The following is a 23,978-nucleotide window of genomic DNA, read 5'->3' as shown; positions in this document are numbered from 1 at the left end:
TTAATTTAGGGTTTTTAAGGATTAAATCAAAAACTATAAGACCAATAGGAAAATACACCTGATTTTCGTGATTTTCATTCAATTTTGATTCGAATTCATGTATTTTAAGCAAAATTTGAAATTTGGCAAAAAGAAAAAGTGGGAAGGGTATAGCCTTCCCACTTTTGTCAAAATCTACCAAAAACGACATCTCTTGAAATTCCCCAAAAATCACACGGAATAATCGAAATTGAACGCTGATTTCGATTTAGTTATTGGTTTTCTCGTTAAACCAGCCGTTTCAAAAATTTAACGAAACAGTGCTGTTAGCGCAACAACTTAATTTAGGGTTTTTAAGGATTAAATCAAAAACTATAAGACCAATAGGAAAAAAACCTGATTTTCGTGATTTTCATTCAATTTTGATTCGAATTCATGTATTTTAAGCAAAATTTGAAATTTGAAAGGAAAAAGTGGGAAGGGTATAGCCTTCCCACTTTTGTCAAAATCTACCAAAAACGACATCTCTTGAAATTCCCCAAAAATCACACGGAATAATCGAAATTGAACGCTGATTTCGATTTAGTTATTGGTTTTCTCGTTAAACCAGCCGTTTCAAAAATTAACGAAACAGTGCTGTTAGCGCAACAACTTAATTTAGGGTTTTTAAGGATTAAATCAAAAACTATAAGACCAATAGGAAAAAAACCTGATTTTCGTGATTTTCATTCAATTTTGATTCGAATTCATGTATTTTAAGCAAAATTTGAAATTTGGCCAAAGGAAAAAGTGGGAAGGGTATAGCCTTCCCACTTTTGTCAAAATCTACCAAAAACGACATCTCTTGAAATTCCCAAAAATCACACGGAATAATCGAAATTGAACGCTGATTTCGATTTAGTTATTGGTTTTCTCGTTAAACCAGCCGTTTCAAAAATTTACGAAACAGTGCTGTTAGCGCAACAACTTAATTTAGGGTTTTTAAGGATTAAATCAAAAACTATAAGACCAATAGGAAAAAAACCTGATTTTCGTGATTTTCATTCAATTTTGATTCGAATTCATGTATTTTAAGCAAAATTTGAAATTTGGCCAAAAGAAAAAGTGGAAGGGTATAGCCTTCCCACTTTTGTCAAAATCTACCAAAAACGACATCTCTTGAAATTCTCCAAAAATCACACGGAATAATCGAAATTGAACGCTGATTTCGATTTAGTTATTGGTTTTCTCGTTAAACCAGCCGTTTCAAAAATTAACGAAACAGTGCTGTTAGCGCAACAACTTAATTTAGGGTTTTTAAGGATTAAATCAAAAACTATAAGACCAATAGGAAAATACACCTGATTTTCGTGATTTTCATTCAATTTTGATTCGAATTCATGTATTTTAAGCAAAATTTGAAATTTGGCCAAAAAGGAAAAAGTGGGAAGGGTATAGCCTTCCCACTTTTGTCAAAATCTACCAAAAACGACATCTCTTGAAATTCCCCAAAAATCACACGGAATAATCGAAATTGAACGCTGATTTCGATTTAGTTATTGGTTTTCTCGTTAAACCAGCCGTTTCAAAAATTAACGAAACAGTGCTGTTAGCGCAACAACTTAATTTAGGGTTTTTAAGGATTAAATCAAAAACTATAAGACCAATAGGAAAATAAACCTGATTTTCGTGATTTTCATTCAATTTTGATTCGAATTCATGTATTTTAAGCAAAATTTGAAATTTGGCCAAAAAGGAAAAAGTGGGAAGGGTATAGCCTTCCCACTTTTGTCAAAATCAACCAAAAAACGACATCTCTTGAAATTCTCCAAAAATCACACGGAATAATCGAAATTGAACGCTGATTTCGATTTAGTTATTGGTTTTCTCGTTAAACCAGCCGTTTCAAAAATTAACGAAACAGTGCTGTTAGCGCAACAACTTAATTTAGGGTTTTTAAGGATTAAATCAAAAACTGTAAAACCAATAGGAAAATAAACCTGATTTTCGTGATTTTCATTCAATTTTGATTCGAATTCATGTATTTTAAGCAAAATTTGAAATTTGGCCAAAAGGAAAAAGTGGGAAGGGTATAGCCTTCCCACTTTTGTCAAAAACTACCAAAAACGACATCTCTTGAAATTCTCCAAAAATCACACGGAATAATCGAAATTGAACGCTGATTTCGATTTAGTTATTGGTTTTCTCGTTAAACCAACCGTTTCAAAAATTAACGAAACAGCGCTGTTAGCGCAACAACTTAATTTAGGGTTTTTAAGGATTAAATCAAAAACTATAAGACCAATAGGAGAAAAACCTGATTTTCGTGATTTTCATTCAATTTTGATTCGAATTCATGTATTTTAAGCAAAATTTGAAATTTGGCAAAAGGAAAAAGTGGGAAGGGTATAGCCTTCCCACTTTTGTCAAAATCTACCAAAAACGACATCTCTTGAAATTCTCCAAAAATCACACGGAATAATCGAAATTGAACGCTGATTTCGATTTAGTTATTGGTTTTCTCGTTAAACCAGCCGTTTCAAAAATTAACGAAACAGTGCTGTTAGCGCAACAACTTAATTTAGGGTTTTTAAGGATTAAATCAAAAATTGTAAAACCAACAGGAAAATAAACCTGATTTTCGTGATTTTCATTCAATTTTGATTCGAATTCATGTATTTTAAGCAAAATTTGAAATTTGGCCAAAAAGGAAAAAGTGGGAAGGGTATAGCCTTCCCACTTTTGTCAAAAACTACCAAAAACGACATCTCTTGAAATTCTCCAAAAATCACACGGAATAATCGAAATTGAACGCTGATTTCGATTTAGTTATTGGTTTTCTCGTTAAACCAGCCGTTTTAAAAATTAACGAAACAGCGCTGTTAGCGCAACAACTTAATTTAGGGTTTTTAAGGATTAAATCAAAAACTATAAGACCAATAGGAGAAAAAACCTGATTTTCGTGATTTTCATTCAATTTTGATTCGAATTCATGTATTTTAAGCAAAATTTGAAATTTGGCCAAAAAGGAAAAAGTGGGAAGGGTATAGCCTTCCCACTTTTGTCAAAATCTACCAAAAACGACATCTCTTGAAATTCTCCAAAAATCACACGGAATAATCGAAATTGAACGCTGATTTCGATTTAGTTATTGGTTTTCTCGTTAAACCAGCCGTTTCAAAAATTAACGAAACAGTGCTGTTAGCGCAACAACTTAATTTAGGGTTTTTAAGGATTAAATCAAAAACTATAAGACCAATAGGAAAATAAACCTGATTTTCGTGATTTTCATTCAATTTTGATTCGAATTCATGTATTTTAAGCAAAATTTGAAATTTTGCCAAAAAGGAAAAAGTGGGAAGGGTATAGCCTTCTCACTTTTGTCAAAATCTACCAAAAACGACATCTCTTGAAATTCTCCAAAAATCACACGGAATAATCGAAATTGAACGCTGATTTCGATTTAGTTATTGGTTTTCTCGTTAAACCAGCCGTTTCAGAAATTAACGAAACAGCGCTGTTAGCGCAACAACTTAATTTAGGGTTTTTAAGGATTAAATCAAAAACTATAAGACCAATAGGAGAAAAAACCTGATTTTCGTGATTTTCATTCAATTTTGATTCGAATTCATGTATTTTAAGCAAAATTTGAAATTTGGCCAAAAAGGAAAAAGTGGGAAGGGTATAGCCTTCCCACTTTTGTCAAAATCTACCAAAAACGACATCTCTTGAAATTCTCCAAAAATCACACGGAATAATCGAAATTGAACGCTGATTTCGATTTAGTTATTGGTTTTCTCGTTAAACCAGCCGTTTCAGAAATTAACGAAACAGCGCTGTTAGCGCAACAACTTAATTTAGGGTTTTTAAGGATTAAATCAAAAACTATAAGACCAATAGGAGAAAAAACCTGATTTTCGTGATTTTCATTCAATTTTGATTCGAATTCATGTATTTTAAGCAAAATTTGAAATTTCCAAAAAGGAAAAAGTGGGAAGGGTATAGCCTTCCCACTTTTGTCAAAATCTACCAAAAACGACATCTCTTGAAATTCTCCAAAAATCACACGGAATAATCGAAATTGAACGCTGATTTCGATTTAGTTATTGTTTTTCTCGTTAAACCAGCCGTTTCAAAAATTAACGAAACAGTGCTGTTAGCGCAACAACTTAATTTAGGGTTTTTAAGGATTAAATCAAAAACTATAAGACCAATAGGAAAATAAACCTGATTTTCGTGATTTTCATTCAATTTTGATTCGAATTCATGTATTTTAAGCAAAATTTGAAATTTGGCCAAAAAGGAAAAAGTGGGAAGGGTTATAGCCTTCCCACTTTTGTCAAAATCTACCAAAAACGACATCTCTTGAAATTCTCCAAAATCACACGGAATAATCGAAATTGAACGCTGATTTCGATTTAGTTATTGGTTTTCTCGTTAAACCAGCCGTTTCAAAAATTAACGAAACAGTGCTGTTAGCGCAACAACTTACTTTAGGGTTTTTAAGGATTAAATCAAAAACTGTAAAACCAATAGAAAAATAAACGGGATTTCCGTGATTTTCATTCAATTCTGAATCTAAATCATGTATTTTAAGCCAAATTTGAAATTTGGCCAAAAAGGAAAAAGTGGGAAGGGTATAGCCTTCCCACTTTTGTCAAAATCTACCAAAAACGACATCTCTTGAAATTCTCCAAAAATCAGACGGTATAATCGAAATTGAACGCTGATTTCGATTTAGTCATTGGTTTTCTCTTTAGACTAGCCGTTAAAAAAATTAACGAAAACAGTTCTGTTAGCGCACCAACTTCATTTATGGTTTTTAAAATGTAAATGAAAAATTCTAAGACCAATAGGAAAATAAACCGGATTTCCGTGATTTTCATTCAATTCTGAATCTAAATCATGTATTTTACCACTCACTAATACTCATACTCTTCTTTCTTCTTATCAGGCTTCAGCATCACTCAGAGGATGACCAACATCAATGTTTCTTTTTACTTTCTTTGCAAGACACTTGTTGGTTTCAGACATCAATGCCTCTAATATTCCTGTCCACACAAAGCAGGAAAAGCTTCTTTGCTCAAGGGTCATCTCAAGCAAGTCCAATGTCATAAACTTCCGAGAGAAGAATTTGTTTTACCGTCTAATACTATAAATAATAAAAATTTAGCTAATATTGTCACACGAGTTGTATTTGGATAAGAACAAACGAATACAACAAGTGATGACATCAATTCTAAACAATGGTTTAACTCAAACAAAAGGGATAACCATTATAAAAGTTGGAGAAGCGTCTGAAGACCTCTTGGGAAACCAGGGAACTCCTCTTACGGAGCCCAGCTCCGGGAGCTCACCCGATGGAGACTCATCTAACGCAGATTCGGGGCAGCGTTTTATACCGTCGCACGAATTACTCCCCTTCCGGACTGCATATCTGCGTATCTTTCTTAGAGCGGACTTCTCCCGATAATTTCTTCTCCACGATCGCAGCGTTGTCCAAGGAGCGGATGACTCATCTCTGTGAAGAGATAACCAATCTCCCTTTTCACCCGCGACAATATCAACATGCCATATAGTTGTATGTTAAAGCAAACTGCAAACTAAAAATACTGTTGATAGGTTTTTTTATGCCTATTTATACAAACCAGCATTGTTTAGTTCAGGATAGAAGGGCAGAAATTCTCAATATTTTCCATTGGAATGTTTTTTCTGGGATTGATGTATTCACGATGCACACTGTGTGTAAAGCTGCTGATAGTGACCATACCTGAAGAAACACATTAATAATGAAGGTGTGTGCAAAAGCAGAATCCTTGTGGTTGGCATGAAGATATGGCAAATTTATATCTAGTCGAAGAAAAACCATGGATATAAATTTAAAAATAACAGTAATTAAAATGCAACATGTGATAAACAAAAGATACGCTCAAAAAGTCTAAACTATTCTCAGATAGAATGTGTTGTTTACCGCTGACTAATTATATTGTTGCAATTGCACTGTTTGTTTGTCTCGAGTCACATGTAACTCATTCCACGGTTGGAGATGCAAGATTAATTGTTGAAGGAAAAAATACTGCTAAAACAAAACAAAGTCCTTGAGGCACTCAAGGACTTCACCTAGCTGCCAACAAAGTGAGACATTATGGCATGACTAATTGGATAATGCCTTAAATACCTTTATTAATCAATACGCTCACCAACGGAGCTTTGTTATTGTGCAACGCTCATCGAGTGCAAACACGCGTACACTTCCAACGTGCGTGTCAAGATCTCGTCAAGTTGTCATTCATTAACTATACAATGCTGATCGAAATCGGCCTAACAATCGATCGATAAATTCAATATGTTGTAGACTCCTCCTCCCTTGAAGGCGTCGTCTATCGAAATCGCTACATGGCAGTACAAGTTTTTTATTTATTTGCTAAAATAAACGGACAACTATTAAAAAAGTGGATCAAACGGCGTTCCGTAGTTGCCCCTTTTTATGTAGACGACCATGATCGAAACAATGGAGCTCACACGGCCTGTGAAAAAACCTGTCCGTTGCCGGGCGACGCACAAAGCCTCGCCTTGAAAAATAACTTCGCGGCCTGATTTTCCCTATCTTCATGACCGACGCGCCATCTCTCTGAAAAAAATCTCCAGAAATGTCGAGTCGCTCTTAAATTGCTCCGCATTCCTTTATTGTTGAGCCGATAATTGACAGGACCCCTTCGTTAATCTCCGCGTTATCTCCTCTACAACACGACGTCAAGTTTTGCGACGCAGCATCTAAAATAAGAAAACGTATAAAGGATACGTACGAGACCCTGAAATCGACTCGAGTTGGCTGACTAAACTGCTCCACACTCCTTCGTCGTTCAGCCGATAAAAACGGGGACTCGACCGGGAGCTGCTGCGTTATTTCCTCTACAAATGGAGACCAATCTCAGCGGCACAGCATGTCAGCATCTAAAAAAAAAAACGAACGAAAGATTAGTGCGGACACCCCTGAAATCGCCGCGCCATCAGCGCCATCTCTGGGGTAAAGTATCAGAAAAAGTGTCGGTCGATCCACCGGTCGTTGTAGAAGGGTAAGGGTGCCTGTATCAGGGGGTTGGGAAATGCGAGTTTTGATAGAATCCCTATCGGGAAATTGAATGACAATCACGGAAATCTAGTTTATTTTTCAATTAGCCTAATACTTTTTGAATAAACGTAAAATACGAAAAATAAAATTTGGATGCTATTCTGTTATTTTTCAAGCGGCTGAGTTAACAAGAAAACCAATTACTTAATCGAAATCAGCGTTCGATTTTGTGTTCTAATGTATGATTTTTTTTCTCCAAGGCTATCTGGAACTTCTTAAATATCGGGAGCCGTTGAGTATTTTAGATGCCATCTAGCGACGCCCATATATCGGGAGCCGTTGAGTATTTTCAAGTTAGATGCCATCTAGCGGCAGCCACAAACATTCTGCTAAACTAATTAAGACAACACATGATCAGCCTAATTTAATATTTACCATATTGCGTTTCTTTAGTGTTTATTTTTAATTCCATTTCAGCTGTCCACTTTGTGCTCGTTTTCGATTCCATAAAAATTTTCACTTGTTCCGATGTCAAACATGCTTTTTATTTAGAAAAGGTTTCAGTCCCAAATGTTCAAATGTCAATACAAGAACTCAGTGATGATCAAATGATAAAGAATAGTGCGATAGTAGCATAGTGACAGATGGCAATGACATGAGTCACCTTTTCTAGAAATGTTTAGTGTATTCGAATAGACAGATGAGGGCTGACGTTACTGCAATGCGACGAGATGGATAAGGATAGTGTGCATTAGGTCTTGAATGAGAATCGAGAACCGGCAAATTAAACGGCTTTTCCTCAACAGTCGACTCTAGCGAATAACTTTTCAGAGTAAAAGAAACTTCGAAAGGTTGCAAAATAATATTTTCATGAAAACCAATGAAAATTTGTTGAAGGAAAAACCGCAGGACAAAGCTGTTAGATTCTAAGAAGAGGAACAGGTGATTCCCGGCACGAAGCTCTTAGAAACAAAAACAGCCATAACTTTTTCACAATCCGCACGACAATTAATGGGGGGGGGGGGACGCCGTTTCTTTTTGTAATGACAAATGACAATGATCAAATCAATGATGAATAGATGGGGTACAGGCGTAAAAACCGAATCATTTCCGACAAAGGGGGTAATAACACGCAAAAGCAACAATCTGCACTTCAACCCTTTTAAACGTACACTGATGAACGAATATAAATGTGGATGACGCCAGGTAACAGTTCTCCTTTAATATGTTGATGCTGTCGTTCTCATTCTTTAAAAAAATTTAAAAACTCTGAAAGTTCTTTCTAATCATCGGCTCGTGATCGCTTGGTAGCGGCTGCCGTAGCCGATTTGGAAGTCTCAGATCCCCGCTTGACGGCGCCCTTCGCCGGAGTTGGGGCAGTACTCGAATCTAATATTTAGAAGCACACCATGAGATCATTTTAACGAGAAACAATTTACTTTTACGTACCTTGCAACCATCTAACTTGCGTAGCCGGTCCGTATCCTTTTTCATTTCGGGCCGCAATGCGGAAAATGATGGCGGGTTTCGTCGTTGTGTCAATATGCGCTGACGACAACGACGCGTTGGGTACGGTACACTGCGAGGAAGGCCCACAATACACGCGAACAAATGCCAATTGAGATGGTCCACTTACAGACTGTTAACGGTAAATAAAAATGAAATAAGTGGTGATGTGCGCTTTCAAGAAAACAGCAATGACGACAAACCTGAGCTGAAGTTCCTTTCACCGCTAGGTAGACAGAGTATTCCGTAATTTCTCCAGCGGTACTCTGAGGGGGCTCCCAAGAAAGATGCGCGCCCTCAGGTGACTTGGAAATTTTTATTGCCGACGGCGCACCTGGGAATCCAGGGAGGCAAGTTTTGAAAGCCGAAACTTCACTCCACGTTCCTCTTCCACAAGAGTTCACACCGGCTACTCGAAATTTGTACGCTGTACCCGGTTGAAGTTCAAGCTTTTTCATGGCCGACTCCGCGTCAGGCTGGAGAGTTACCGTCTCGTGATCTATCCGGTCTTCAAGTCCTCCACCGCTTGACGGCAATAGGAAATGTTGAACAGTTGACGTCGTGCCCTTGACGAGGCCAACATCGAACCAAATACCGTCGATTTTTTTCAAGTCGATCTTTGGTTCTTCTTGTTTGATCCCGTTGGACGCAGCCTCTGATTTGCCAACAATAGCTTCCGCTTTGATGACCGCCGCGGACGCCAAAGTGGATAGTGGGTCTGATGGTTCCGTATCCATAGCTGATTGGTCAGCTTCCAATTTCTTCGGTGTGGCAACGTTCGGAGAATCCGCTTCTACGACTGGTTTCGCTACTTTCACTGGCGAGTCTGGGACCGCGATTGGTTTTGGAGACTCAGCTTCGACCGCTTCTGGTTGGCTAGGAATTGCGGTTTCCTCTTTAGTATCATCTTTAATCTCCGCAACTGCAGGCAGCTCGGCCTTTTCTTCCTTAGGCAAAGTGGGCTCCGAGTCGCAAGGAACGGCTGCTCCGTCCACAGGCTCATTGGCAAGTTCATTTGTTGGATTCGTTTCAGGTACCGCGACATTCGAAACCGCAAGATCTGTTTCTGCCGGACGAATAGCAGCGTTGGCTAAAATTGCGTCGTCGTTTTCCGAAGGAGCCTTCTCGCCAATAATGCTCTCGGCATTCGGTTCCATTAGCGAAGCGGGTGTTACATCCAAAGCACTAGCTGTTGGTGCAATGGGAACGTCGGTACTGTCCGGAACACTGTTGGTAGTCAAAGGTGTTTCTGCCGGAGTTGCTGCCGGAGTTACTGCCGGAGTTGCTGCCGGAGTTGCTGCCGGAGTTGCTGCCGGAGTTACCGCCGGAGTTACCGCCGGAGTTGCCGCTGTAGCCGCCGCTGTAGCCGCAGCTACATCTACGACAGGGTTAGCATCGACCATTTCGGCACTCATTCCAGCAAGAAGCTGCAAGGCGTCTTCATTTTCGATGCTAACAGGTATCGCAGCAGCGTCACTAGTCGCCACGGCTGATGCAGCTTCGGCTTCTTCAGTCAATGGTGGATCTATTAAGCCGGCTTCTGCGGCAAGAGCTGCCAAAGCGGCATCAGTTGTGGCTGGTCCGTCTGATAAACTCAATGTAGCCGAAGGAGTCGACTGAGTGCTGGACACAGTTTCCGGTTGCGTACTAATAGCAGCAGTGGTAGTCACCGTGCTCTGGGGTACCAATACGACTTTCGATTGGCCTCCTCCCGCTGAAAGCAATTTGGCAACGTTGGCGGGAATGGCACCTACGTAACGCGTTAAAATGTTCGTTCAGAATTTTTTTTTTTTTTTCGGAAAAGAATTTAATTTCCAAAATAATGAATACCTGTTCCTTGGCTGGTGACTAAAGTGACTGTTTTTTGTCCACCGGGAGCCGTTGACACTTGAACCGTTACCGGCTTTCCCCCCAGGGTGATGGTCTGTTGACCAGACCCCACCAACGTCTGGCCACCGGGCAGAGTAATTACTTGCCCCTGAGGTCCTCCTGCCCTTGCAAGTGTCATCGTCTTCTGAAGGGCTCCAGCGGGTATAGAAATAGTTTTTGTCCCGCCAGCTCCAGCTGTGCTTGTACTGGAAGATGAAGTCGATGAGGTGACGACACCCTGAGAAACGACTATCATTTTGACACCACCAGGTCCGGTAGTGACTTGCCCTGTGGTAGGTAAAACATTCACTGTTTGCGTTCCAGCTTGACCGCCGGCTTGAACAGTAGCAGTGGCTTGCACGGTCCGCATTCCACCGGCTGATGATACAACGATTACTTGTTGCCCCCCTGATTCAAAAACACTTCGTTTAGTAACATAACATAACTTATTTGAAAGCCGACGAATGAATACCTTGCTGTTTAATAGCTGTGCCTTGTCCGCCTGGTCGGGTAATGACAATTGTTTGCTTACCCCCGATATTCTGGGTCGTAACCATCTGTTGCTTACCGCCAACAGTCATCAGGGTTCCTGCAGATACCTGCTGCCCGGCTTGGAGCAAGGTGGCAGTTCCTTTAGCGCCCGCCTGACCTTGGCCAACCAACTTCACAATGGTAGCACCCTGTGGTATACCTTTGGGTGAACCTTGTACTGTGGTCACGCCACCCGTTGTGCCCGGTTTTGCTTGAACAAGGCTCATGCCTTTCGGAACAGTTGCAACAGTCATACCTTGACTTGTTTTCACCAGGGTAACGATCTGTGGCTGGCCTCCAACACCCGCAGCGCCCGATTTTTGCAATATGATTTGCTTGCCACCTGCCGTCTGAATAGTCTGAAAAACCAAAGTTCATGGTTAACATTTTCTTTAGTATTTGAATTGAAAATGCAAACTGTCTTTTACCTGTAATCCCTGAAGTGTGGTACCAGCTTTGAGTATGGTTGCACCGCTACTCAGTCGAACCGTTTGTGCACCACTCACACTGCCCGGAACAGGAGTTACACGTACACCCTGAGACGTCAGAAGAGTTGGCTGCACCATTCGGACGCCTGTTGCTGAGCTTGTGGGAGTAGGTAATCGTTGCGTCTGGGCGGCGGCAGCTGCTAAGGCCTGAATGCCAGACATTCCTGGCTGGTTGGGGTTAACTCCAGCGCGGATAATCTGTGTTTGTCCGCTGGGCCCAAGAACGCGAATCGTTTGACCACCTACGGGGGCTCGAACTCGGACGATATTGCCACCTCTACCGACACCAATTGGCGTTCCCTGTGGTGTGACTTGTCTGACAGTAGATGGGTGTAGTGATCCCGGAGCACGAACTGGTGTAGAAGGAGTATTAGGTGTAGACGGCGTGCTGGGGGTGGGGGCTGGAGCTGGAGAGGCAGCGTCAGCTCCGGAAGCAGGAGTAGCTCCAGCAGGTGGCACTTCGTATTTCTGGATCTGTAAGAGGTATGCTTCCGCGGTTGGCACTACACCCCAGCAGACTTCCAGGCTATTGGTAGAAGCGCGTACAAGCTGAACCCGACCGGGTGCTGGTGGTTTTTCGGTCTCCAAAAACCAGAGATCTTTACAGCACACTTGGTTATTCCAAGCTTTCCTATAGCCATCACGTCCTGACCATACGTATAGACGAGTGTGAATGCCAACAGCGCAATGACCAGCTCGGGCACGGGGAACTGATTCGTCGTAAACTTCCATAGTTAACGGCTCCCAAGTCATTGAATTCAGGTCGAGGCATGCCAATGTGTTGGTACATTTCCATTCTTTCTCATGCGTTGGCATTTTCATATCATCCATTACCAACGGCACCCAACCACCAAATACGTACATCTGGTGACCTATTTATTTTAAGACAAATATTGAAAATGGGAATGCACAAATATACAATTTTTTTATATTTATATATTTACCAATCAGTGTAGCACTGTGTAAAGATCTTGGAAGGGGCGGGGCGCCATTCACTACAGGTTTAGTCCATGACATAGTATTGACATCCAAAATGTGCAGATCCCCTAATCGGCAACCACTCATTCCTCCGTATATAATCAACTTAGGGCTTGTTCCATCTCGATTGAATGTGACAGCAGTGTGAGATTCTCGTGGTGAAGGAGGCTCACCAAAAGTGACAGGCAATTCCCAGTATTCTTTTTGTCCAGTAGGGGTGATATGAAGAATGTAAAGATCATTTAAGTACCTAGGGATGTTATTCTTTGGATCTTCACTATCGTTGGCCAGACCACCGAAAAGGAAGACTCGATTTCCATGGATAGTAAAACTGTGGCCCAAACGTGGACATGGGGCTGAGGAATTATCTGGAGCTTTCGCTTTGAGACGACGCCATTCCCATCGGCTAGCCTGGAGCTCATATAGCTCATTTGAGTACTTTCCATACTCAACCATACCACCAAACACCAGAATCCTGGTACCATCCACTACAAATCCATATGCTGCACATCCTGGGGGTATGTCACCTTTCACTGGTGGGACAAACCACTGGTTGGTTGCTAAGAGAGAAAAAAATTTGGTGTCAGTTCAAAACTTTAACACATTTGGTAATTCAATCAATAGAAACACCATTTTCTAACTATTAAGCCTTTGATTCTGATTATGTTCAACAGAAATTGGCTTCGACACGAGTACTTCCAAAACCAGAAATGAAATCATTTTGAATGTTGCGCACAATAGTACGCTCTTGACCGCATATGGATAGAGCTAAACAGAACCAACGAAAACCCGAACCAATATGGCGGGTTGGGGCTGTAAACATCAACTGTCAAAGCAGTGGCGTCTGACGCCGGTAGACGAAGCTGAACCGATTTAGCATTTTAACGTTAACATTTGCTCAAGATAAAACACTAAACAGGAGAGGAAAAAATTGCCTTTAAAAACGAAATAAAGAGAAGAGCTCTACAAATCCAGAATATATTTTTTTATGAATAAATATCTGAATTAGGCTACAGTTCAAGGAGGCCGCCATCTTGAACTCAAGAGTTTCCATAACAATAGCTACGATTGTCATTGATATGTTATTATCGCAAACTGTTCACTCTAGAATAACTTGTTCTACTTAATTCATTCGAAAAATGCACAAATATAACTAATTAAAACGATACGTTTAATATCTTGAAAAGGAACGAGAAAAAACAAGCGATTGTGATTGGCGGGAAGCCGAAATGGCGGGAGCGGTACAACGATTGTAAGAGGCAGATGTACTTACTGGTATTGTAGACGTGTAATTCATCCACTATTCCTTCGTTACCGCCACCAAAGACGATCATTAAATCTTTTATCGAAATCGCACGGTGTCCATGGCGTGGCCGAGGGTTCGGACCAGCCGGATTAGCAATTTTTTTCCACTTTAACATGGGACTGATGGGAGCCGCCATTATTCCATCACTTTTTTATCCACTACTAGCCAACTGGCGTTTCGTTTCGGTTTCCTTCGGCTTCAATCCGCGGTGGCAAGCAATAACAAACGTTCAACGTTGCCAGATGGGGGGGAAAGAGTGAAATGCGCAGCGCATATGACTCGTATAGGGGATTGGCCCCGCCCCGCGCAATCGGGGAGCTTTTTGCCGATCGGGATGGGGCTTTTTAGGATATGGGACACCTGTTTTTTACCAGAATTAAACCCTTTTACAGAAAAGCGAATGATACACGGACGTACTTTTACTGAATTTAATTTCCTTGTGTAATTGATCGATTACACAACCAAAATCGGATCGCACTCCCCGATTATAAACCCCTGATTTCACCCCGATTCGTTACCCAAAACTTGATAATCTTCGTTGGAGAAATCGTACGTTTTTGTTTGAGAGAGAAGGGAAAAAATACAAGCGGAAATTTTATTTCATGCAACTATCAAATATGGTGCCATTTATGCCATCATCTTCAAAAATGGCGTTGGGACTTTCTGGGCGCCCGATTTCCGCCCCGCCCCGTTGATGATGTGGTTACCCAGCTCATCCCCGATTGACGGCGGGGATGAGCTCATCGGGGTCCACGGCGTGGACCCCGATTACAGCCAATCAGGGCCGATTTCTAGACGCAGGGTTGCGGACCATATTTTTTCATACACACTTGCACAGCTGGTCAACGTTTTCGAAGTGAATTACGATACACAAAATGCAGCTATGACCATATTTTGTAACTTTGTCACAATACGTGTCCCACTAGACATCATGCGATGCACAAGCCAACCGCTATGGCGCTTCGTTCGCTTTTCAATTCTAACAAATTCTATTCCTCTCAAACCGATGCTTGGCAAAGTGATAGGTCTACCCGTGTTAAAAAAATAATAATTCCAATTTCGCTGATTACACACACACAGCAGTTTAAACGATCACTAGGATGAATATTAGCAAAAGTTGGTGATTCCAACGTGTGCGTTCTGGGCTAGAAAGAATTTATCCGTATACAAACTCTAGTGCAATCTTATTTACAAATAGAAAGTTTGTGAAACCATCCGATTCTGACTGAAGTTATAATTGTGCTAGCACCCTGTAAGTTAAACTTTGCATTGCGTAAACAAAGAAAATTTACTTTAGCGTTAACTAAGATAGTACTAGTTTGACTTTGACTTTTAAAATCACGTGAAGACAAATGTTATTTCTTCCTTTTTTATATATATTTAAAAAAGAAGTGGTAAGAAGATGAGGTGGGAGTTCCAGTTTCTGAGTATAAAGCTCGTAATCACTCGTTTCCTGCAATTACTGGCCCATTCCTCCTCTCTTTAAGAACAAAATGTACACTACTATATTATCTCCACCATTTCTACTGTGTATATTAATACGTAGATGGCACTCTTGCCCAAGGGTTTTAATGCTATTCCAGGCTTCCAACGGCATCTTTAAATGCTATTATATTATTGGATGAACCTTTGAATTTATTCTTATTCCATTACTGAGAGTGTCAGTTATATCTTTGGTCACGAAAAAAGCAGTCGATCTACTGTCGCAACGTGAACATGAAGAATGCTTTTGCAACATCTTATATAGCCTACACATGATATCCTTTTAAACGTATAGACCTACGCTATGTAGACCCTAACAGCTTCCAAATGGCGGGAATTCAGGTTTGTTTATTTACCGGTCTATTATACAACACTGACTGTAATTTTTGACGAATCTGTTCTGTGCTGCAGTTGCACATCAACATGTTAGTGATATGCAAGTGGAGTATTTGATTCTTATCTGATAAAATATACATTCAAGTGTGGGGTCAGTTATCTATAACTATAAACTGACTGCCTGTGAAAAATAAAGAAGGATTTCCAACGTGCCAAATGTTCAAAATGCACGTGCTGTTTCTTATATCAAAGAATCGTCCCTCCCGAAATGTGGTTCAGTGGCTTGGAGAATGTTGAACTTGGCGGAAATGCGTCGCAACTTTCAAATGTGCTGTGGCCTTTTCAACACGTAATGACCTTTGGTGAGAGAACTTTGAGCCCCAACTTCCAGAGTCATCGCACGCTAGGCACGTTTGGTTCACGAAATAAGGAAGCGCACTCCCGTGCTGCTGTCTACATGATTGGACCACCATCCATTATCCTGGTTGCTGTATAGTATAGGCTTTCATGTGCAGCACTCGAAAAGATTTTAATTAAAAAAAAAAAGTCTAAAGTTGATTGCACATCATGTGTATTTCCCAAATGTACAATTTAATTATTTTATAAGACGAATTTAACCTATAGATCTAGTGACGACAAGAGCTAAAGAGCTAACAGTGGTAGCCTAATTAATTCTTTTAATTTCTTCTTATCAAGATCACTGATGATCTTTTTATTGGAATAAAACTTAAAATATGGGTCCCTATTACGATATTAAAATCACGTTGAATTTGATTTGATACATCAATCGAATATTTTCGAGGTCGCTTGAGGCAGCCACTGCCGCTCATTTATAGAGGATGAGGGGCGTTCGTCCATTTCTGCGGTATATCCGCGTGACATTGTAGACCATTAATTCGATACATTTCCTCCGACGTGCGTGACGTTGCCTCTACATCACTGTTCAAGTCCGACCTTCTTCTCAGATGTCACGACCTGCCTTGACAACTGGCTACTTCCACTCATTCACCGGCAACTCGGATAGAAGAACACCGGCACACTCATTTGAAAGAAACATTATTCCCTTCTAGCGCGCATGCCCTCGAAGCTAATCCAACATTATTTTCTTTTCTTTTTGTGAAGGAACCTGAAGAACTGTCAACCAAGGCGCAGTATATATATATAAATACTGCATGTTATAAAGCTAAGCCCGAATTATACTTATGGAGCATGCAGGCTCTTGAGTTAAAAGTATCAGCTCGAGGCCATGCCCACTGACAACCGCAGCAGCTGGGCTATAATTGGCTTCCTGCTGCACTCTTCTCTCCGACAATAATCAAAGTACGATCGCCCTTTTTTTTTCTGCCGCACGGTGTCTCCTTGTATATACGAGAGGCACGGAGAACAACAAGGTGAGGATCGTGAGGCTGTTGGTTACTTGAAAAAAACAAAATTGCTGTTCCGTCTTTTTGCTGTTTTAAGCCACCACTGAACTTCTCACACGTTCCTCAAGGCGAAGAAAAGAGCTACCAGTGTTACGACCTCATGGCTCCGCTATACGTTCTGACTCTTCCTCCCATGCCTGTACAGTTTCACGAGGACTGGTATAACATCATTAGATTCTATCTAAAGACAAAAAATATATAGGAATCCCATTGATTTTGTATATTTTCTATGTTTCAAAATGATGTCATTGATCACCTTGGTTTGAAAAGCGAAACAATGAAAAAGAGAAGAACATGTATAATACTGTGCAATCTTTTTGAGCAGCAGTGTGTCACAACTTGACTGATCCATTTGAAAAGAACCGTCAAACGTTTCCATATAGTAGATGTAGATTTTTAAAATAGATTTTATCCGACTCCGTATAGGCATCATCATCATGTATTAGGAGGATAAAGAGCAGCAAAAGAGGAAGAAAAAAAAAAAAGAGGAATATGATCAGAGTTGCTTGTTTGACTTTATGACTAATCTCCTTTAGGGCCTGAACCATAAAATGAACCCGTAACCACAAGGTAAAAGCCTTTAGGCATTTTCCCACCGTCCGACGCGGAAAAGACCCGACACGGAGAAAAATAAACGCATATAGAGACAGAAAGAAAAGAAAAAGAAAAAAATCGAGACTCGGCAACAGAGAAAAGCGAAGGAGGTTGCTTTGTGTATTAGGCAAAAACACAAACAATCCTCTGTATATTATATAGCTATTCGAAAATCCCATTGTGTATAAGAAAAAGAGTGAATGGAGGTTTATAAAGAATAGGAAGAAAATATGAAAAGAATCGACTGAATAGATATGGGCTTTCTTTTTGTATTTTTTGTGAAACATATATTCGACTCATTCACCTATTGATAATTACTTATTCAAAAAAACAAAAACAATAAAGCTGGCCTGATTTGCCATCATCTCACACAGATTTATGGCTTTTCGCAAACAAAACAAAACAAGCCGTGCCGGAGATCAATAAAGCCCCAGTTTTAGTATATAAATAGACCTATATTACATAACTATATAATAATATCGAGAAGAAAAGAGATCGAGATGGGGAACGAAGCTGTGTGGTCTCGAAATCGACTTAGACGAGATCCGTTTCAGTTGATATAAACGACAATGGGACTAAATACATCAACGAAAGGCCATCGAAACTTGATTGATATGGTTATATATGTAGGTCTAAGAAGCAACAAATGTTTTAGGCGACCTGCAGCCGCGGGTTCCAGTCTGAGGTTATCAGTTTTTCTTTATAAAAGGATGTCAAAATTAATAGTTCTTTCGTCTACATCCTTTTCTGATTTTGACAAACAGAATATCAAACGTCGTTGTAGAAGCTCTTTTCAAATGCCAAGCGATCCACATTTGCGATAAGTGATGACAAATGGATTCAAAGAGCTGCCAGAATATACATTCTTCGAAAGTACATAGAAGTCTATACTGAACAATGCAGTTTCAAAGAAAGAAACAAATGCATTTATTTTGATGCTAACCCAATCCCATAACTCCATAAAGTTGTTTCTTTCCTTTCAAATTACACACACCGACGGAACATGATTAACTAATGAGATCGCTGAACGCTAATCAGCATAACGTGCTGTAATGCTTCGTATAGGTTATATGGCATTGAGCGGCGCTTGTATCACGAACACGATCGCGATGTGTTTCTCGTTGCCCATCCACATGTTGATTTGTTTAATGAGGGTGAGGTCACGGACACATTGGGCCCAGGAAATGATGAAGAAAGTGTCCGACACAGTTCGGATTTGTGAAAGAGAACAATTAAACTGATGTGCTCTGTTGGAAGTGGTTCGCATCGCGTCTTAATAGACGCGTTTATTATACTTTTCTGAGGAGTGTCTTCTCTTTTTTTGTTGTTTTTTTCTGTGTGGAGTGTAAGCGCTGATTTTGCCGCCCATCGTGATGTTTCTTAGCTCCGAATGCCCTTAGTCCCCACCCACCTCATCGCCAGTTTCAACGCCTTCTTCTTCTTCTGCTGCTCGCTGACTTGCTCGCACAGTCTTCTCGTCTTTCCTGCTGCCGAAGAAGAAGCTCAACTGCGCGTCAAGACAACTAAAAAGTGGCTATTAAAAACATAGGGGAAATTGTCCGATTTTTTTTAGGGAGGGAGGGAGGGGGGGGGGGCTATAGAATAGGCGATTTTAGTCTTGACGATGACTATTGCCTAGCGGCTGACTTCAAGTGGCTTATGAGATTTGCTCGTTTCGTACCTCGGATTTAGTCGTGGGTCCATCCTCGACGTCGAAGCATCACAGCGCATCAGGATTTATTTACACTCGATTTTCAGTGACGAATAACGGAGGACCTGCTATACTATTTTGAATTTTAAAAAAATTTGTAAAAACAAAAATACTAACATTTTAACGCCGAGCGATGAGGAAGACCTGAAGACACGCTAGAAAAACAACGGATTGACGCTCACATAATAATCTGTGATTAAAGTAAGAAACATTTTTTTTATTGGTTGATTTGTGTATTATATCGCACCAGTTCAGTATAGGTCTTTCATTATAGATTACCAAAATTTAAGATTGTTTCCAGTAGCGAATTTACCTGTCATGTGCGATGTCTATTAGAAAGAAGAAAACCACCCAAAAATTCTCAATTTTTTTTTGGTTTAGTCATTTAAAAAGAAAAGAAGAAATGTGGACGAAGGCGGCATTCGTTTCGTTTGAAGCTCGTCGTTTCTTTTTCCTTGTGGCGAATGAAAGAAAATATCCATAGTCGTCATTTGCTCATATATTTCTGATCGTTAAAAATAGGAGAAAAAGAAAAGAACGACTTGTCCTATTGAACATCATCGGGTGGGCTGTTTAAACAGGACAAGGAGAGGATGACGATCGCTGCTTATTAAAGCTTATCAAAGGATTTGACTGTTGAGTTTTTAATAAGATCACATTTCCGCGGCCAAATTCCAATCAATGAGGCAATTTAACGACAGACGGAACTTTCTCGATGAAAACCACCCCATCGTGCGGCACGCCGAACGGTCGTAAATGATGCACCAGTTTCTTGTTTTTGTTTTTTGTTTTCTTCTTTCTTTCTTCATCTGATTTCTTTTAACATCGCTCGTGGCAATCTCAACTTCCTTTTGAACTCTTCGCATGTGTTTTGCTTACGTCCGTTTCGTGCAGCGCGCGCATACACGAATCGTAAACAGAAAACAAAAACAAGATAACGTGAAACGTTTCCGATTCGAATGGTTGGGCTCCAAACATTGGGCAGATGGCGATGTAAAACCCCCAAAAAATGATGAAGACAGAACTTCCTCTTTTTGGTTTTCGTTTTCTTTTTTTTTCCTGGACACAACCCCCCCTCCTTTTTTTTTTTCAAAGGAGTGTTTAGTAAGAAATAGAGACACAAGACAGATATGTGTTTTGCATATACTATACGTATTTAAAGGGCTGGTCAGAAACGAAATTGGGAGGGGGGACAGTCACAGCGATTTCAAAGAACTTGTGGCCGAGAAAGAGGCAAACAGAAGAGAGATAGATAGAGAGAGAGAGAGAGAAAAAAAAGGGGGAAATGTGAGGAATACGTAAATATATACTGACTATAGATAAGAACACCCTTCAAAATATGGTCAAAGTGATCGTATTTCGAGGGAAAACAGCTTGGCTTGTCAGCCCTTTTCTTATATATAGACTATCGATTCTTCCCTAAACCGGACCTGTTGCTAGTGTTAAAAATCAAAATCTTATCTTCAGATTATATGTAGCTGATTATCACTAGTATCGAATTGTATGTGTTAACCAAGTGTTGAATTCCTCTATTTCTCACCGTTAGGCCTACCATAAGAAAGTGTTGAAAAAAAAACGATCATAATCGCGTGGCTGCGCAAATTTAGTTCATTTTCTTATTGGTCAGTATAGAAAATGGTCTAATGAATCCGGTGGGTTTGCTTATATAATAGGCTATATAACCCATGTACAAATGTGAAACATGATGGAGCGGAAATCAGTGTTGCCTATATATGTTTGGGATGAACTAAAAAGACTATACGTATATTCGCTTCATTATAGAAAATGGTGCTTGTATTGGGTGGAGTAGTGCTCGACGAGGCTTCCATCGACTCGAGGAACTTGTTCCATGCGGCGCCACATCTCAAGGAAGCTGCCGCTCACGTGGCCTCTCTCCCGCCCAAAGTGGTTTCGCCCATCGGTCTGCTCTATCTCCATCAACGAGAGTTCGCCGTCACTCTTCCGCAAGACAGTAAGAAACACGTGTTACCCATCCGCCAGTCCGGAAGTCATTCTTAAAGCATCCACTCCCTTTTGTCCTTCTTCCTAATAGACTCATGATCTATACAGTATAGACTCTAATATATATACATATGTTTCGAATAATTACAGACTTTTCTAAAATAATTTCTTATTCATAGTCATCGATAATAATGAGTTCCTTTTTGTTTTCTTCTATTTCATATTTTTCCCGTAAGCAGAAAATGTTTCACTCTTGGGAACGGATGATTGCAGCACGTGCATCGTCGTCATTTTACGTCATACCGGTATACGAGTTTTATCTTTTTCGACAACCATTATAACTATTAAAATGCAATGCTGTCGCTGTCAACATTTTCAAATCATTTAGATAAGCTATACTATCAGATGAGTCTTACTGATTTTTGGAATTCTTGATGACAGGTTCGGGAGCGACTTGCATGGCTCATGTTGATGGAGCTGACCAAGAGAGCGGCATCACGCCGTTAATATCGCGAATACAAGAAGTCTCACTGGGTTACGCAAACGGTCGGATAGAGCTGCATCTTGTAGGTGGTTACATGGATCCTAGGGGATATTCTGAACGTCTTGTCATTAGCCTTTTGCGTGAGTTTTGAATATCGTGTAGCACTAATCAGTTCATGTTATTCTATTTCGATTTTCTTTTTGTTTTGTTTGTAGATGCGTTTCACAAAGAGCCTGTCGAAATCGATCTAGTTTTTGCCTGCATCGGTGAAATGAACACTACCATCCGCGGTGGATTAGCTTGGCCAATCATCTACGGAGTTGGTATGTGATGTTTCTAACGATCTGCAGGCTATATATTTTGAACAAGTTTTCAAAATGAAAAATGTTTCTCTTCTCTCAACTTCCCAGGCTTCAATGTCAAAACGGGAGAGATATTTCACGCCACCTTTCCCGATAAAGGACCGGACATGGCATTGCGATCGGCCCGCCAATTGACGGGATCCTCTCATGTAACGCTTCTGCAATCAATCATGAACAAAATCCAAACAATATTCGTTATTTTACAGTATCTCTAATTATTTGTTTAGCTGATGGATATGTATGATTGCACTCTGGGTGTGATGCGTGTCGGGCCTTATCACTACCAACCGCTACGTGGTGTAAACTTGTGGTTGGAACAGGTAAACACGTAATCATTGTGTTTTGTTTTTTTTCCTTTAACACGCAAGTAAAATTGACTCATTTTGCGGGAATTCCTATTCTTGACCAATTGCAGACTGACGATTTTATCGTCTCACAATTGTCTACCGCACCTGAAGTGGAATTGCCTCATTTCGCCAGCAAGATAAGGACGGCCTTAAAGTACATGCGGGATCATCCGTTCCCAGCAGTGACAGTCTTTCAAGATAACCGGCCAAGATACTTCCGGAGGGATGAATCTGGAGCTTGGGTGCATATGCGTTACTAAAACAACCAAAGATCGACCACAAAGATAAACAAATACGCTAGATCAAGAGAGGGAAGACATTTTTTTTAAACGAATTGCTTAGAAAAAGAAAAGCATTCTTACGACCGAGAGAAACAAAGTGTTAGAAACACTTTATTTCGTCAATAATTTCGGCAATTAAAAATCACATGAAGGTTTTTTATTTGTTTTTCAAATCTGGGCTTCTCAAAAAGCTCAAGATGTCCTTCTAAACGGTGATTGGCGTGTGTAACGTCAAAGTGCTGAGAAAGGCTTCACTTTAAAGCACGTTTTTGTTTTTATATTCATTCGTGATGGTCTTGGCATTTGCTGATCACTGACGAATTGTACACATATCTACATCGTATGGGCAATGCATTGTTTATCATAGAGGGTCTATGTCATTTTATTATAACCAAACAAAGGTTTTATAGCCTGTTCACTTTTTTTTAAAATTTGAATCGATTTTATCCGAATAGAAAAAATAAACAAATAATTTCATTTTACTCAATAATAGTGTTTTTGTCGGAAAATGTGTCAGCCCAGTAAAGAAAAAAAAATAAATCATGGCGTGCATGATTCTTACACCCGATTCAAGAGATAAATTGTGTTCGCTGGCTGTAGAAGATTCAATCATTCAAAAAGGAAAACTTGTTTTTTCTGTTTTTTTTATTTGATTAGTTGGGCAAAAAGTAAAACAAAATAGAGTCAAGCATTTCAAAACCTAAACATAGCCGAAGCCACCAGCATGCTTATTTTTTCCCTCCCACATTCCAAATGCTGTCATTGCTACTTAGTACACATCATAGTACAAATGCAACCCATGCCAGGTTATTTATGAAGTGCTCCTGATGTTGGCTAAAATTGCCAACCAACGAAAACAGTTGACATTAAGGGTGTAGTTCAGATGACAAATTTTATTTGTTTGTGTGGCAAGCTTTTGGGAAAGTAATGGAAAGTTTTCTAAGACATTAAACCGCCACCGGGTGGCTAACCTACGAACAGCCCACGAAGACAACAAAAATTTCGAAGGAGCCACGCCTATTTCCCAGGGATAATCCAAGCTATTTTTAATTAGTAGAGCCGCTTTACGATGAAATGCTCGATTACGCATGCAATGATAAGAATTAAGGATAAAAAAAAAATAACTGCAAATTTCAGATTCCAAGTACGCTGCTCACCTGCCGTCTACAATATTCTTGGTGCATGACTATTGCCATACCAGATCCACTAAATTTGTCAAGGCCTTACCAGTTTTCTGTTGCATTCCAATGTTTGAGAGGTTAACCCATTCGAGCAGTTAGCATTGAG

The 23,978-nt window shown here is 40.0% G+C and overlaps 2 protein-coding genes and 1 long non-coding RNA gene across 7 annotated transcripts; 1 reads left to right on the top strand and 2 right to left on the bottom strand.

Annotated features, from left to right (window-relative positions):
- Nucleotides 1–5,428: 5,428 nt before the first annotated feature.
- On the bottom strand, nt 5,429–6,194 carry LOC123469372. Of its 3 annotated transcripts, none has more exons than XR_006642598.1 (3): nt 5,930–6,194; nt 5,607–5,808; nt 5,429–5,479 (listed from the first exon to the last, which is right to left on the bottom strand). It is a non-coding gene; the product is annotated as an uncharacterized LOC123469372 (long non-coding RNA). The 3 variants fall into 3 exon arrangements; XR_006642597.1 differs by having other exon boundaries at nt 5,451–5,502; XR_006642596.1 differs by lacking the exon at nt 5,429–5,479 and having other exon boundaries at nt 5,725–5,808; nt 5,930–6,082; nt 6,137–6,193.
- A 1,359-nt stretch (nt 6,195–7,553) lies between these two features.
- On the bottom strand, nt 7,554–13,909 carry LOC116930214 (host cell factor 1). 2 transcript variants are annotated; one of them, XM_045168576.1, is made up of 8 exons: nt 13,676–13,909; nt 12,369–12,962; nt 11,365–12,296; nt 10,878–11,295; nt 10,367–10,813; nt 8,740–10,286; nt 8,480–8,669; nt 7,554–8,419 (listed from the first exon to the last, which is right to left on the bottom strand). In XM_045168576.1, exons 1-8 carry the CDS (start codon nt 13,842–13,844, stop codon nt 8,313–8,315), a joined length of 4,404 nt encoding a protein of 1,467 aa, XP_045024511.1. In that variant the 5' UTR covers nt 13,845–13,909; the 3' UTR covers nt 7,554–8,312. The 2 variants fall into 2 exon arrangements, with proteins under 2 accessions (XP_045024511.1, XP_045024512.1); XM_045168577.1 differs by lacking the exon at nt 13,676–13,909 and adding an exon at nt 13,033–13,411.
- A 5,313-nt stretch (nt 13,910–19,222) lies between these two features.
- LOC116930216 (protein N-terminal asparagine amidohydrolase) lies at nt 19,223–23,173 on the top strand. 2 transcript variants are annotated; one of them, XM_032937611.2, is made up of 8 exons: nt 19,223–19,456; nt 21,038–21,227; nt 21,457–21,522; nt 21,659–21,841; nt 21,917–22,024; nt 22,112–22,212; nt 22,291–22,383; nt 22,479–23,173. In XM_032937611.2, exons 2-8 carry the CDS (start codon nt 21,041–21,043, stop codon nt 22,668–22,670), a joined length of 930 nt encoding a protein of 309 aa, XP_032793502.1. In that variant the 5' UTR covers nt 19,223–19,456; nt 21,038–21,040; the 3' UTR covers nt 22,671–23,173. The 2 variants fall into 2 exon arrangements, with proteins under 2 accessions (XP_032793502.1, XP_032793501.1); XM_032937610.2 differs by having other exon boundaries at nt 21,454–21,522.
- Nucleotides 23,174–23,978: the final 805 nt, after the last annotated feature.

This window comes from Daphnia magna, linkage group LG1, assembly GCF_020631705.1.
Source record: "Daphnia magna isolate NIES linkage group LG1, ASM2063170v1.1, whole genome shotgun sequence".
NCBI classification, from domain to species: Eukaryota; Metazoa; Arthropoda; class Branchiopoda; order Diplostraca; family Daphniidae; genus Daphnia; species Daphnia magna.
This window is presented reverse-complemented; position numbering and strand designations above follow the sequence as displayed.